The sequence below is a fragment of the Felis catus genome, chromosome C1 (genome assembly GCF_018350175.1).
Source record: "Felis catus isolate Fca126 chromosome C1, F.catus_Fca126_mat1.0, whole genome shotgun sequence".
Lineage (NCBI taxonomy): Eukaryota > Metazoa > Chordata > Mammalia > Carnivora > Felidae > Felis > Felis catus.
This window is the reverse complement of record NC_058375.1, coordinates 17,480,845-17,496,076: the sequence shown is the minus strand read 5'-3', so window position 1 is coordinate 17,496,076 and position 15,232 is coordinate 17,480,845. Positions and strand designations below refer to the sequence as shown.

General features: G+C 50.9%; 1 protein-coding gene across 1 annotated transcript; it reads left to right on the top strand.

The window, feature by feature from the left end:
* Window positions 1-7,714: 7,714 nt before the first annotated feature.
* Window positions 7,715-9,356, top strand: ID3 (inhibitor of DNA binding 3, HLH protein). Its single transcript, XM_019836380.3, has 3 exons — window positions 7,715-8,097; window positions 8,237-8,319; window positions 8,855-9,356. Exons 1-2 carry the CDS (start codon window positions 7,798-7,800, stop codon window positions 8,294-8,296), a joined length of 360 nt encoding a protein of 119 aa, XP_019691939.1. The 5' UTR covers window positions 7,715-7,797; the 3' UTR covers window positions 8,297-8,319; window positions 8,855-9,356.
* The last annotated feature ends 5,876 nt before the right edge of the window (window positions 9,357-15,232 follow it).

Genomic DNA, 15,232 nt, shown 5'->3' with positions numbered 1-15,232 from the left:
ACACCCCCACCCTCACTGGCAACCCTCAAGGAGGGTCCCAAAACCCTGAGAAGGGCCAACGACACATACTCAAGGGGGGAACACACACGTTCAGAGAAGCACCCACTTACTCAGAGACGTACACACATGTAAGCTGCCAGACATCATGAGGGTCTGTTGAGCAAAATGGATTTCAAATGTGAATTTCCTTCCCTTTCCATCCTCAATTCCTCCTTAAGGTAGTCCCCGTTCTCCAGCATTTGCTTCCTTTCTCCCTCCAGTTGATAAGCCTGGCGCATGCTTCAGAGCACAAGCTCTGGACTCAGGCTGCCCTGCTCTGCCTCCCAACAGCTGTGTGACCTTGGGCAAGTCACATCACCTCTCTGAGCTTCAAACGATAGGATTGAGAGAGAGAAAATACATGTAAGATGCCTGGCTCATTGTTGCCACTCATCAAAAGCTGTCCTTTAAAAGGCTGCTGGTTGGGGCGCCTGGGTGGCTCAGTTGGTTGGGCAACCAAGTTCAGCTCAGGTCATGATCACATGGTTTGTGGGTTCAAGCCCCATGTCGGGCTCTGTGCTGACAGCTCAGAGCCTGGAGCCTGCTTCCGATTCTGTGTCTCCCCCTCTCTCTGCCCCTCCCCTGCTCACACTTTGCGTCTCTCTGTCTCTCAATAATAAATAAATGTTAAAAATTTTGAAAAAATAATAAAAAATAAAAATAAAAGGCTGCTGGTGCTTGGTCCCCTGTGATGATTACACTCATGAGTAGCTCCTACCTGTGCTTTCGGACACCCCTGCATTTCCAGCTCACTGCAGAGCTCTGGCCTGGTTGGGGGTAGGGGACCCCCTTCCTCTCTGGCAGGGTCACCTTTATTCCTTTATTCACCTTTATTCCCCTGCCCTCGAAACCTCAGTACCTGTCCTCGAAACCTTTGAACTGTGGCTGGGACCTAGGCCAACCCAAGACAATATCTGGGCCGGGTGAACATTGCTTTTCAAGGCCTTTCTTTTTTTCTTTTTTTTTTCTTTTTTTTTTTTTTTTTTTTTGCCATATTTTTTTCTTCCTTTGGACTTCATCTTTCTAAAGCCTTTTCTGACCCCTTGTTAGTGGGAGCCCAAATACAACAGTCAGCATCTGTCTGCAGCAAAGACCTGACAGTCACAGGATCAGAGTCATCCAGTAACACTTGCATCTAAGTTTTAACCCCCCCCACCCCCAGATGGTCTCCCCAAAGTGATGACTGAGGTGGAACTTAATTCAGTACATGTTTACTAAGTGCCCACTCTGTGCCAGGCACTCTGAGGTCTACGGAAAACAGAGAGACAGATTCCACTGGCTACAAAGCAGGTGAGCTATATGCCTCCTATGGTGGTTGGGAGTGTTCAATGAAATCCTGAATGAAAGTGCTTTGGAACTAGTAAAACCTCGGCAAAATAACAACCTTTTGTTGTTATTTAAGTCACAGTTGAACTTCCACATAACCTACTGATGCTTTCCAAATTCTAAAAGTTCCACACTATCCCTGCTTGATAGGTGATTGCTGGCCATACTCATTAGTCTAGAAATGCTAGGGCGAGGGAGCCAGTCCTTTGTGTCTGCACACTGTGTGAAGTTTGAATGTGTGTCTCCGTCCTTGTATCAATTTTTGAACCACAGGACCGGATTCAAATCTCGATTGGTGGAGTTCTATTTCCTACCAGCTGTGTGACAAATCTCTTTGAACTTCAGTATCTTTGTCATAATAGTACCTATCCCCCAAAGCCTCTAGAAGAGATTGTGTAAGATAGAGTTTATAAAGCACCCAACAGAGGATAGGTGCTCAGAAAATAAACTCCGTACCTGCTTCGCTGTGGGTGTCCACCCCTCCACCCCAGATGCCAAGCCAGATCCTGGACATCTCATGGTCACTGCCTACCTGTTGAAACAAGGGGTTAGTTAACTTCTGGGTGGCATGGCTGTACCAAGCCAGGCTGGATTTGGGTTGGAAGAAGGAGAAAGGGAGGAAATTCAATTCCAAATCTGACTCTTTAATTTTTTTTTAATGTTTATTTTTATTTTTGAGAGAGAGAGAGAGACAGAGGCAGAGACAGAGTGCTATTGGGGAAGAGCAGAGAGAGAGGGAGACACAGAATCTGAAGCAGGCTCCAGGCTCTGGGCTGTCAGCACAGAGTCCGACACGGGGCTCGAATCCACGAACCTCGAGATCATGACCTGAGCGGAAGTCGGATGCTTAACCGACTAAGCCACCCAGGCGCCCCCAAAGCTGATTCTTAAAAACAGGATTAGTGGGGTGCCTGTGTGCCTGTGCTGACAGCCCAGAGCCTGGGGCCTGCTTCGGATTCTATGTCTTCCTCTCTCTCTGCCCTTCCCCCACTCTCTCTCTCTCTCTCTCTCTCTCTCTCTCAAAAATAAAAATAAACATTAAAAAAAAAAAAACAGGAGTAGTCATTCTGCACTTTAAGAATAGATGTCTGTTGGGGTGCCTGGGTGACTCAGTCAGCCAAGTGTCTGGTTCTTGATTTCGGTTCAGGTCATGATCTTATGATTTGTGAAACTGAGCCCCACATTAGGCTCTGCGCTGGCAGTATGGAGCCTGCTTGGGATTCTCTCCCTCTCTGCCCCTCCCCCAGCTCAAAATTAATAAACATGAAAAAAGATTTTAAAAAAAGTATAAACATCCCTTAAAGTATGGACAGGAAAGGGTTTTTTGGGGGGGGAAAGAAAGCTCCAAATTTCCAAGAAATTTCCAATGCTGAGTCTTTCTGTTAGAAGGCAAAGGTTTTCTCTTGGGGCACCCGGGTGGCTCAGTCAGTCAAGCATCTGACTTCAGCTCAGGTCATAATCTAATGGTTCATGAGTTTGAGCCCTGCATTGGGTTGGCTGCTGTTGGTGCCGAGCCTGCTTTGGATACCCCTCTGTCTGCCCCTCTCCCATGCTTGCTCTCCCTCTCAAATAAACATGAAAAAAAAAAAGTATTTTTTTAAAAAAGAAAACAAAGGCTTTCCCTTAATGTCCCCAATACCTTAGTGTCTGTCTTCCTATCAAATGCACCACCCCCTCTTGCTTTTCTCTATCCTGTAGAATAAAATACTGTCAGGTCCAGCTATGTTCCGAAAAGGTCCCTTGAAGGGACAGAAAGAAAAGCATAGGCACAGAAGGACAGAAGCTTTGACACAGGCAGACATGGGTGCAAATCTTGGATCTGCCACTTACTGGCTATGTGACCTTGGGCAAGTATGTTAACCTCTCTGAGCCTCAGTTTCCTTGGCCATAAAATGTGTCTATGAGATAAGGTATGAGTAGGCACACAGTTAAGATTCAGTGAAGGATGATGATGATGACGATGATAGCACCAATTACTTCTGAACTATTGAGTAGCCTGTCTTGGAGGCCCCTGGAATCCTCACCCCTATAAGGACTCATGCCTTAGATCCCCAGGCTTCCCACATTCCCCTTCTCAGTATTACCCACATTCCTGAGAACAGTCTCAGCGGGAGCCATTAAACTCACCTGGCACCACCCATTCCACACACCAGGGGCTATCGTAGCACAGAAAAATAACTAATTGGTTCCCACAGCACTTTCCATCCCTCCTCCCCTTTCATCCTCCCAGCTGTGAGGTAGGTGGATATTATTTTCCTTCCCATTGTGCGGAGGTGACAACTGAGGCAGAGTGAGGGGAGGCAGTCCATACAGGAATTTGAGCCTGGTCTTGATTCTGAATTCCCTGTGCTTTCCTTGTATCATAGGAGTTTCAAGCAGCACTTTGAGGTCTAGCCTTGCTAATGGGAGAAGGAGCATGTTTTTTGTTTTTGTTTTTGTTTTTTTTTGGAACATGTTCTATGTGTGTGGCTTGAAAGTCCTGAGCACACAGTTACAGGCACTTGAGGAGCAAACAAGTACCTATTAGGAAATGCAGCATCTGGGGATGTTCTGAGACCACAGCAGGCCACCCTAATGCTAATGAGAAGGGATAGAGTGGACAGGGAGTCCAGTGAGGGGGAGGCCAGGGTCCTGGCCCCAGGTTCACGGCTGACATCCCCAGTAACCTTGGGCAAGCTTCTGAGGTTCCCTTGATTCCCACTTTAGAACACAACTGGAAAAAATAGATAGGTAGATAAATAGATAGAAACTCAGTTTAGGCAAAAAGACATCTGCGGTTCTCATCATCATTACTTTGGCTTTGAAAGCAACAGCTCAGAGACCCCCCACCATTTTTAAAAATTTTAGAGACAAAACAGTATAACTTAATAGTTCTGCCAACTCTTCAAAAAACAGAGAACACAACACTGAATTTTTTTTTCTTTTCTCCTTCTTCTTCTTCTTCTTCTTTTTTTTTTTCTTTCTTTCAATTTTGGCAAAGGAAGATTCAGTTCCTGGAAATGCTTACAAAATGATTCCTGACACTGGGAGGAGATAGTTTAAAAAGGAAGAAGGAGACGACAAAGAAAAACTATATACTTATATAGATCAAGGAAGAATGTGGAAAGAAAGGATAAACAAAAGGAAGAAAAGAAAGGACTAAAGGAGGGAGGGAAAAAAAGACTTTAAAGGGCCCCAATTCAAGGAACGTTATCAAGTTCCCAGCATCTGCAATTGACAAGCCGCTCGCCTGTCCGGGCGGCGCAGACCCCGCCCCTTTCTCGGGTGTCGGGCGCTCATTGGTGGGGGCGGCAGTCGCCGACCGGTGACTGCCCGAGGAAAGGTTGCCTGGGACACGCATCCCTGTGTGAACGCATGACGTCCCACCCTGGCGCCAGGCTGTCTGGGGCTGAGTCTTAGATCAACACAGCTGTGGGACCGGGACCCACAGCTGGGCAAAGGAGCGGATTCCTCAACAAAAAATAGGATTGTGAGAAAAGTTCTGAAACAAAAACAGCGCAGACAAAAGCCTTAATGACATCCTTTCATAAAAATAAAAAATGCAAGAGGGGGGAAAAAGCTGGTAAAAGGAGCAGAACTGGGAACAGAAAGTTCAGAGGCATTTGGAATAAGAGGCTGAGGCCCCGCCACCACTAAACTAGTTGCAGAAGGCCTGAGCTAGCCCTCCAGTTCGCTGTTGGAAAAAGAAGTCTCTAGGGTTCAGACTTTATTCAGGATTCCCAACGGTACCCTGCTTCTTTCAGAATTAGAATCTTAGATTGGAGAAGACCCTCAGAGGTCGTTTGCTCTCCACCCCGCCCCCCTGGCCGCCCCCTCCCCCACCCCCTCCCCCGTCATTTTGCAGAAAATTCGGCTCAGAAAGGAAGGAAATTCGTCCAAGGCCACATTGCAAGGTGTTGGCATGGCCAAGCCACAATTCTGCTTGCTAATCCCACTGCATCCTTCTCCTGCCTTGTGTCACACAGCCCATGGGTATTTCAGCCTGAAAGCATCTGGGGAAATAATAAATGTGAAGGTGCTTTGCAAACAGCTACACAAGCCTGAGGCATCAGTGGTAGTAACAGAGGAGGGGAAAGGAGTGAAGAGAACCTGTGTGGACCTGTGGACCAAGCACCTACCACACACCTGGCCCCATGCCGTGTCCCCAGGCACCAAGGAGAGTAACAGATCTGGTGGAGGGAGCATGTCAGGTGCCTTGCAGAGCAGAGGCACGCAATAAGTATTTGTTGAATAAATGAGGTAGGTCTAATTAGCTTCATTTTATAAATTGGGGGATCGAGACACAGAGAGTTGACTTAGGACAACATCATTAGTAAAAGAGAAGAGATTTGAACATAAATCTGCCTGGCCCCAAAGGCCATAATTTTTCCAGAACCCCCCCCCCCCACACACACACACCCCGGGTTTGACCATTTTGCACAAACCACGGAAGTCTGCATGATAGAAAAGGAAAAGGTTTTCTATTTGGTCGTTCAGGAGTCGGCATAGCCACCATTTTCCCTTCCCATGACCAAACAGCTGGAATTCTCTTCTTTTGATGTCTGTAGTTATAGACTGACTTGTGTACTCCCAAGTTGTTTTCTTCCTCCTTCTTGTGCTAGAGTATGAGAAACTTAAAACCATTAATATTCTAGAAGAAATCTTTAGAAGACCCCTTTCTTGGAACAGAGCCCTGTGGTATGATGGCAAACAATGGTACTTCAGGGTTAGCTCTGCCATTAGCTATGGCGTGACATTGACATGTTTTATAGCCCCTCTCTGGGCCTTTTACCATCCCACACCTGCTTGTCCAAATTTCATAAAGCCTTAGATTCCTGGCATTGGGAAGGATTTACAATAATCATTGACACCACCTCCCCGTATTATTCCCAAGGCAACCAAGGCCAAGGTACCTAGGCTTGTTCAGGAGTGTGTGGCAAATTATTGGCAAGGCTGGGATGTTGATTCCAGTGTCCTTTATACTATGACTATTTTGAGACTCTCTTAGCTCTGGGCTCCCATTGTCCTGTTAATCAGTGCCACATACTATAGAACTCTTAATTGTTTCCTGTGTTAATCTTGTCTCCCCAAATTGTGAGATTCTTGAGAGCAGGAGTCACTGTTTTATGTGAGGTGACTCCATAAATATTTACCAACTGATTGATTTAGGAAACAACCATTGGGGGATCCCACCTGGTCAGTTCCAAGATGAAAACCAACACTTTGAGGCTGCAAATTCCCTAAAGTTCTGGGAAGTTACAAGAAAACAAGCAGAGAATACTTGAGTGCAATGTCCTGTTGCAATACAGAGTTTAGCTCTTTCCTGGGCTCTCAGATAGAGCTGGAGCTATTTCAGCAAGGCTAAGAATAATCAAGTCCAGGTGGCCTACCCTTCCATTGCAGAAAGGGACAGACAATAGAGTGATGAAATTTCCAAACTATTGTTTTCTGCATAGAGGTGTGTGGAAAGGGCAAAGCAAGAATTAAGAGATTCGCTGACCCAATGTGGGACTCCTAAAAAGACTAATGAAGAAACTATCCTGTCCGTAGGCCCATATTTAAAATCCAGTCCAAAAGTCTAATCAAACTCACTTCCAAAACACAATTGGGCATATATTTGGCTCCTTATGGAGTGCATAGGGCCAGAGAGTGGGACCTCCTTTCTTTCTCCATGCAAAAATCACGGATTCAGCCTGCTTTCTCCTTTTTTTTTTTTTCTTTTCCCCTGTTGCTCAAATAAATAGTGTTCTTTGCTCAAACCCCCTTCCCCTCCTCCTTCTGCAATCTCAGCGCCTAGCCCAAATCTGTTTTCTTCATTGTAACCTCAGCTTCACCGCAATTAATTTTTTTCCCCTCTGGTCACAAGATAATTCCTGACGCCAGTGAGTCTGGAGGTCAGACGAACAGCAAATTGGGGAACAAGGCGGCACTAATTCCTTACAAGTTTCCCTTGAAAAATCCTTTGCTTTAAAAAAAAAAAAAAAAAAAAAAAGCTTCTTTGCTGTTCAGGGATTTATGACCTCAGAGGAGCTGAGGGTTCGAACCAGTGTTGGGCTGTGGGTGGACTGGCAGGGGGCAGGGAACTCAAAGATCTGGGGCGCTGCCAGGAAAAGGCAAATTCTTAAAGTTAATAGTTTTAAGTGATTTTTAAAATCCTTGCTGGCAAAGAGGCCTGCCTCTCCCCAGTATCAGCGCTTCCTCATTCTTTGAATCCGCGGCTCCGCGGTATTCGGCGTCAGACCAGCCTGAGGAAGCCTGTTTGCAATTTAACCGGGTTGTGAACGCCCAGGGCTGGCGGAGGCGGGGCCGAGGGTCACGTTTTGCATAAGGGGGCGTGCCTTCGAGGCGGGCTCTATAAGTACGGGCCGCTGAGAGCGTGCGCGCGTTGCCAGCTGCCTTAGGGGTCCGTTCGCTCTCTGGGTCCTTTCGGCACCTCCGGTCTCATTCCTCAGTATGAAGGCGCTGAGCCCGGTGCGCGGCTGCTACGAGGCGGTGTGCTGCCTGTCTGAACGCAGCCTGGCCATCGCGCGGGGCCGCGGCAAGGGTCCGGCAGCCGAGGAGCCGCTGAGCCTGTTGGACGACATGAATCACTGCTACTCGCGCCTGCGAGAACTAGTACCCGGAGTACCGCGAGGCACTCAGCTTAGCCAGGTGGAAATCCTGCAGCGCGTCATCGACTACATTCTGGACCTGCAGGTGGTTCTGGCCGAGCCCGCCCCGGGACCCCCAGACGGCCCGCATCTTCCCATCCAGGTGTGTGGGGGCGTGCGCGGGAGCCGGGGCGGGGCTGAGCTCCAGAGCCCGGATGCTGCTGAGACCCCCCCCCCCCCCCCCCCGCCCCCGAGCGTTCCCAAATACCATGCATAACTTTCCCCTCTTTTCTTTCTCCCAGACAGCCGAGCTCGCTCCGGAACTTGTGATTGCCAACGACAAGAGGAGCTTCTGCCACTGACCTGGCAGTCCTGGCGCCTCCAGGTGAGTATCCGCCGCCTTCTCCAGGGGCTGGAGGTGGGGCGGTGCTTAAACGACAAATCATGGAATTGGTAGGCCTGCCAAGGGATTGGGGCCTCCTCAGCGTAGGGAAAACGAGGCCAGAGAGGGGCTAGTGACTTACCCGTGGTCACATCAAATGAATGACGGAACCAATTCCCATCCAGTGTGCGTTTCAGCCTTCAACGCACTTTGCCCCTGCCCTCCCCCCCGTGGCCAAAGACACGAGAAAGTAGGCGCAGGTAAATAAAATAGCCGTTCTGTTTGGAGTTTGGTAAAGGAAGCTGTGTCTTTCAGCCCTTGTCCAACTAGTGTCAATTCCAAGAGGGCGGGGTGGTTGCGAGCTCCGCCTGTGGTCCTTTGGCGCCAACTGGGTGGGGGCAGCGTGGGGCGCGGAGTTATCAGCTGGAGGTAGAGACCAAGTTTCCTCCCTGGCGCCGGGCAGTCTGCGGACGGCCCCCGCCTCGGCGCGCTCGGCGGAAACTGATGGCTCCCTGGTCTTCTTTCCTCCCCCGCCCAGAACGCAGGTGCTGGCGCCCGTTCCGCCTGGGACCCCGGGACCCTCTACGGCCGGAAGCCCGAGGGCATGGATGGGCCCCAACCTCGCCCTGCCCACTTGACTTCCCCGAACCCCTGCCTCGAGGCTGGACCTGGCGCCCGGGAGCGAAGGACTGTGAACTTGGGTGGCCTAAAGGGCCAGAGCTAGCTCTGGGCACCAGCTGGGCAACGTCACCCAGCCCCCACCCCACCCCCAGGTTTTAAAGACTATCTTTCAGAGTGTGGAGGTGGGGGGTGGGGGGGGGAGTGGCTGCTCTCCAAAGTCTGCCAAGGCAGCAGTAGAGCTGGTCTTCTGGTCTCCTTGGAGAAAGGCTCTGTTGCCCTGATTATGAACTCTATAATAGAGTATATAGCTTTTGTACCTTTTTTGCAGGAAGGTGACTTTCTGTAACCATGCAATGTATATTATTAAACTTTTTATAAAAGTTAACATTTTGCATAATAAACGGTTTTTAAACACTTGAGTATATAGTTTGGTTCCTTAAGTTGCTAACACTCTGTGAAGACTGAATTTAGGGGAAATACATGTCCTTCTTGGACCTTGGGGAAAAAGCAAACTTGCTTATTTAAGGGGGATGGGAAAATGCCAGCTAAGACTGGAGTGGGGGGGGAGTGGAAAAGGCTCATGACGGGAGCTCCACATCCATTGAGGTTTGGGTGCAGAGAACATCCTGGCCCTTGTCCCCTCATTTTACAGATGAGGGAAGATGTGAGGGGAAGTGACTAGCACAAGCTCACCCAGCAGGTTGGGAGCTCAGGATAGAAATTAGGTTTCCTGAGCCCCAGTTCTTAGGTCCCTTGAGCTCTTTGCTGCATTACCAGATGGTCGTCTTCTTCAATGCCATTAATGATTCATGAGGTCTTTCTAGCAGGGGATGTGGAAGAGTAGTCTCACCTGGTGCCCAGACGGGTGGTGGTTGATAGACCCATTTCAGAGATGAATAAGCACATGGGGGCCTGGTTTCATTTCCCTCCTCATGCTTTCTGGTTTGGCTTCCCCTTGGGCTTTCAAATTTGGAAAAAGTAGGAGAGGGGTTTTTCTCGTCCCTCAAATCCCTAGCCACTCTGATCAGAATGATTTGGGTGCTCGTTGGAAATACTAGTTCCAACTAGTTGGTAGTTGAGGGCTCTGAGACTAGACTGGGAATTTGAAGAAGCTGCCCTACAGCCTCCATTCCTTCCGGTAGTTCCTTCCTATAACACCTCCATCGGGAGTCTACTCTGTAAAGCATCTTTATCCCTTCTTTAGAAATGGAGAAACCGAGGCTCAGTAGATAATGGGTCTCAGTCAGGTTCTCAGAGCCCCTTGAGAGAAAGCGATGGGATTTTAACCTAACTACAGTGACTATGGCTGTAGGGGACAGGGACAGAGCCTGAGACTGGCCATCCCATAGGTCCAGGTCTGAGAGTAGGGCAGACGACAAGACCCCCCCCCCAAACCCACACCATCCCCTTTTGCCCCCCACCTGGCAGCTCCCCAGGTGGGCTCCACCAGGCTCCTGGCCTCACTAGATTCCTGTTTATGATATGATCTCATCTGTGTTGGCCCCTGGCATGAGTTACTTCAATATTTCATAACAAACAGGTCACGTCATCACCCTTCATGCCTTAACCTTGGTGAGCTTTCAGGGGTGAACAGGGGCATGTGCAGGGGGGCGAGGGGGGGGAACCTCTGTCTTTGCTAACCGGCTGACCAGCCGTTCCTGTTTCCTGGTTTCTTCTGACGATCCGATGGCAGGTATGAACACTCTTCAGAAAATACATGCACACACCTTTGGAGAGTAATAGCAGACCTCCAGTCCCCTGGGAAGTTCTCAGTCCCCATGCGTGGAACTCTTGCTCAAACCAGGTAGACCCAGGTTGGGTCCACCTTGGTTTGGATTGTTGGGTGTGCTTTGCTGGCTCTGGAGACAGCCACACGGGTGCAGATCCCGACTCTGTCACATGCTAGCTATACAACTGCAAGCTAGACTGCCTCTCTTTGACCTTCAGGTTCCACATCTAACTAATTGCTGATCCTGAGCATACTATTCGGAGGCCCCCGGCTCTACATTAGACCATGAACTGCAGTAAAGCCAGGCACCGAGCTTCTACCCTTTCTGCCACAGCATGCTGCTTCCTGCTCACTCAGAAGCGGTGGGACTGGAGGAGGCTGGAAGGAGCCGAATGGCTCATCTGCCAGGTGACCTTGAGCAAGCCGCTTCACCTCTCCAAGCCTCTCTCCTCCTTTGCCCAGCAGCTGGCAGCTCTCGAACTCTCCCTCCCTGGACAGAAGATAATGGTGGGAAAGTTCTTTGAAATGCATCACACACCTACAAGGTATTATTAAGCTAATTCCAAGGAAATTGCCTGTCAGGTCTGCTGAGACTGAGCTGTTCAGGTGGCCGGGACAAAAGCTGAAACCAGGCTGCCAATTCATTAGTCATTAGAGAGTGAAAGCAATTTGGCCTCAGGTCGGAAAAGTCTGAGAGAGAGGATAGTGTCTTCTGTCATAATCACCTATTGAGTGCCTGCCAGATGCCAGGCTCTATTTTATCTTCTTTTCTTCTAATCCTCACCACAACCCAGCAAAGTGGGTATCATTATCCCCATTTCACAGAAGAAACCGATTCAGAGGGGCTGAGGAACTGGATGCCGCTCACACCACAAAGAAGTGGCACAGCAAGGATTAGGAAGCCCAAGTCCGCGTAGCTTCAAAACCCACGTCTTCACGTCGACTCCAGGCCAGTTCTTCTCCCTCTCCGTTCCCTGTGCCGGGTACTAGTTCAGTCCCCAGTGGGTGCTTGCTGAAGGAACGACCCAGGGCCACCTCGGGTCTCTCCCTCCTTTGTGAAAGGGGGTGACGGTCCTTCCCTTACAGGTTTGGAATTCAGATGAAAGGGAACATACATGAAGCATATGTCAGGCTCTCTGAAACACAAGGGTCAGTAAGACTCAGCGTCTTACGTCCATTATCGCATCAGCTCTGAAATAGGGCCATTTGGGAGAGATTTGTACTTTGTAAATAAAAAACAAAACGAAACTAACAAAACAGGCTCAGAACACGCGAAGTAACTTGCCCGAGGCCACCCAGCGCCTAAGTAACCAAGCAGGGATTCAAATTCATGCCCGTGACACCGGAGATGATGCCCTTTGGAGGAGGCCAGTGATAGCTCTCCCCAGCTGCGGATGCACCCGACAACCTTCAATTATCTGTTTTCCCGGCCTCATCACCTCTCCCGGCCACCACTCTTCATTCCCCAGGCTACACTCTAAAGCCTCCTGTCGCTCTCTTTCCCGCAGAACTGCTTCTCGGCTCCCCTCTGCCCGCGCTCCCCACCCTGCAGCTGGGCAGCCGCTTTCCACCCGCCGCGGCTCGGAGCCCGGGCAGGGGTGGAGCCTCGGCCCACGTGGCCCGGAGCCCCGCAGGGCGGAGGAGAGCCGGCCCCGCCCCTCGCCCCGCCCCCGGCCCGGCGACCCGCGCTCCCCCCCCCCCCCCCCCGCGGGCCCTGGGGGCCGCTCGCAGGTGTTCACTGGCGCCCGGATGTCTGAGCTCTGGCTCCGCTCTGGCTCCGGCTCCCTCCGCAGCCTGCGGGCGGGGCTCCCAGCCCATCCGGAGCCTCGCGGCGCCCCCGCCGCTCTGCCAGCAGCGCGGCCTCCCAGTTCCCAGCCTCCCGGCCTGGGGGGGGCCCCCCACCCAGCGGAGTCGCTGACCCGACTGCTCTCCCGCTGCCCCCAGCTGCGCTCGGGCCGCTGCAGCCTCAGCGTGCCCCCACCCCGCTTCCTGCCTAGGCAGTTTTGCCCTGGCCGGGCGGCCGCCCTGGATCGCACCCCGTTCCTTCCTTCCTTCATTCTTTCAGGCTACTCGCATTCCTCGAGCGCCTGCGACGTGCCCCGCGCAAGGCCAGTCCGACCTTCCGAGTGTGGCCCCAGGCCCACCGGGGTTCTCCGGGAAGCCTCTGTCCTCCGCCCCAGTCTCCCTCCCCATCCCGCCCCACTCTCCGCTCTGCTGTCCTGTTTCACCCACAATTTAGCATTGGATTGTTCTCTGGTTATTTCTCCTGCTAAGGGTCAGTCGGTGACAAGGTCGAGGGGTCTCCTTGTGACCCAAATCAGGGGTGAGTCTGAAAGTAGGGTAACGAGTCAGAGTGTGGCCAGAGCTGGAATTCTGCCAGACTGCGGCAGGGTTTGCGGATAAACCTGCTGGCAGATAAACCCAGAGCCTGGGTTAACAGACACGGTGGGAAGGTCAGTCTGAGTAGCATCAGTGGTCGAGATTAGTGAGTCAGTCTATGGGTCGGGTAGGTGGACAGTCCAGATCAGGGCTGTAGGTTACTTAGGAAAGGATTTGAGGATTGCCTTTGACAGGTCAGATAAAGGGGGTGGGGGGTGGGTGGTGCTGTAACGTTTGAACTCAGATTCATATTCCTCCAGAGCTGGGGGCTGACTGTAGGTAGTCTCCCCCCTAAAGCACCCAAGCTGCAGAACTGACTTTCCATCTGGGGACCCTCCTTCTCCTCAACACCACCACCCCACTCCACTTGGTGCCAGATGTAGGAGACAGAGCCCTCACGGGGCCAGACCATGGTCAAAGGGAGCCCAGGGGGGTAGTAACACTGGCCAAGGTAGGGAGGCCGTAGGCTTCCTGCGAACCCCACCCTGGAGCCACCTTGGTCTGCAGGTAAGTTGATGTTCTTCCCTGCACCTTTTGTCATTTGCTCGTGAATCTAAAGCTTGTCATGGATAGAAGGGCTCTTATAGGTCACAAATGTGGCCCAGAGAGGAGAAGGAACCTGCTCGGCGACACACAGAAAGTTGCTAGTCAAGACAGGACTCAAACCCAAGCCTCCTACCTGCCTATCTAAGGGCTCTTTTTGTGATATCTGCTTACCCTGAGCAGAGACCTTCATTCCCACTTTAGAGATGGGGCAGCTGAGACCCTGAGAGGCTTAGGGCCTCACACGCTTTCTACAGAGACACTGTCAGGGGCTGGTCCACACCCCTGTCCCTCCGTGCACCCTGAGGATCTGGAAATGTGAAGTCAAGGACGGTGGTTCGCTGGAGCATTGCCTCGTTGTCATTGCCACCCAGCCACCTCCCTCCTGCTCTCATTAGGAGCAAATGAAACAAGGGTGGCCAAGCATGAGTTGGAAGCTGGGGAGGGGAGAGAAACACTTTTTAAGAACTGCTGGGGAAAAGCTTAGCTGGGTTCTTGTGGAAACATATGGAACTCATTACCCTAAGTCGAGGTGGTCCCTGGCCAGCTGGCAGTTGGTTTGGGGCTAAAAGTGTGAGCTGTGTGGCAATAAGGGTACCAAGGCATGGCGGACCCCTTGGAAATACCCCACCTGCTCACTGATCCAGGTTCTTCAGGAACCTGGTTTTGTTTCTAGTCCATGCCATTTTTTAGCATTAAACCAAAAAAAAAAAAAAAAAAAGTTTAAAAGTAAGGGTTTCAAGACATTCCAGGCTACTAGGCCACTGTAGGTCACGCGAGGAGGAGGTGAGGACTCGAGGACCATCAAGACAGATGCTACGGCACCACACACACACCCTGGCTCACACACATCCCTTCCCCAGCAGGGCCCCTGACAGGTCTTACTGTGGGTCCAGATACACGAAGGATTGATCCCAGCTTCCATTCAGATGGGTCCCAAGGAGCCTAGATGTTGGTCACGCATCTCGTTAATGGCATTTTCCACCGTAGATTTGTCTCCTTCTACAAAGAGAGCAGCAAGAAGGTGTTCAAAAGAGGCCACTCACTCGTGCACAGCATTTTCATCTACATGGTAATAGGAGACTTGAGGGGCTGCCTCTATTTCACTCCTGCGAGGCCCACAGATATTAGGGGACCCGCAAAAGGTCACCCTGGAGTAAGTGTCAGAGCCCAGGTCTCCAATACAGCCTCCACATCCAGTGTCGTTGATGTCTGTAGCTCTTTTAGAACTCTGTACAAACCAATGAATCATACAGAATTGGCCTCAGCCAGCCACTCGAGCCCTCCCGCACTTTCTGAGTCTGGGAATCAGACAGATGCTGGTTGAGATCCTGACTTTGCTACGTATCAGCTGCGCCCTTACAGGTAAGTTACTTATCCTCTCCGAGCCTCACATGACTGCTTTGATGATTCAATCAGATGACATATGTAAAGTGCCTGGCACTGGGTAGGCCCTGGGTGACCCCAACCACAGAGCTAGCTGGGCATGGCTGTCACATTCCTCATATAATTCTTTGCTCATCTTTCCAGGGAGGCAGTGTTGTTGGCATAATCCAATCACGGCATCTCAGCACTGCCTGCCCAGCACAGATGCCCTTCAGAGCCCTTTCACACGCACCCAGGAGCATCTGATCAGCAAGACAG

Coding starts and splice junctions, on each gene's coding strand:
- ID3 (XM_019836380.3), top strand. CDS start 7,798: ATGAAGGCGCTGAGCCCGGTGCGCGGCTGCTACGAGGCGGTGTGCTGC. Junction 8,098..8,236: donor GCCCGCATCTTCCCATCCAG/GTGTGTGGGGGC, acceptor TCTTTCTCCCAG/ACAGCCGAGCTCGCTCCGGA.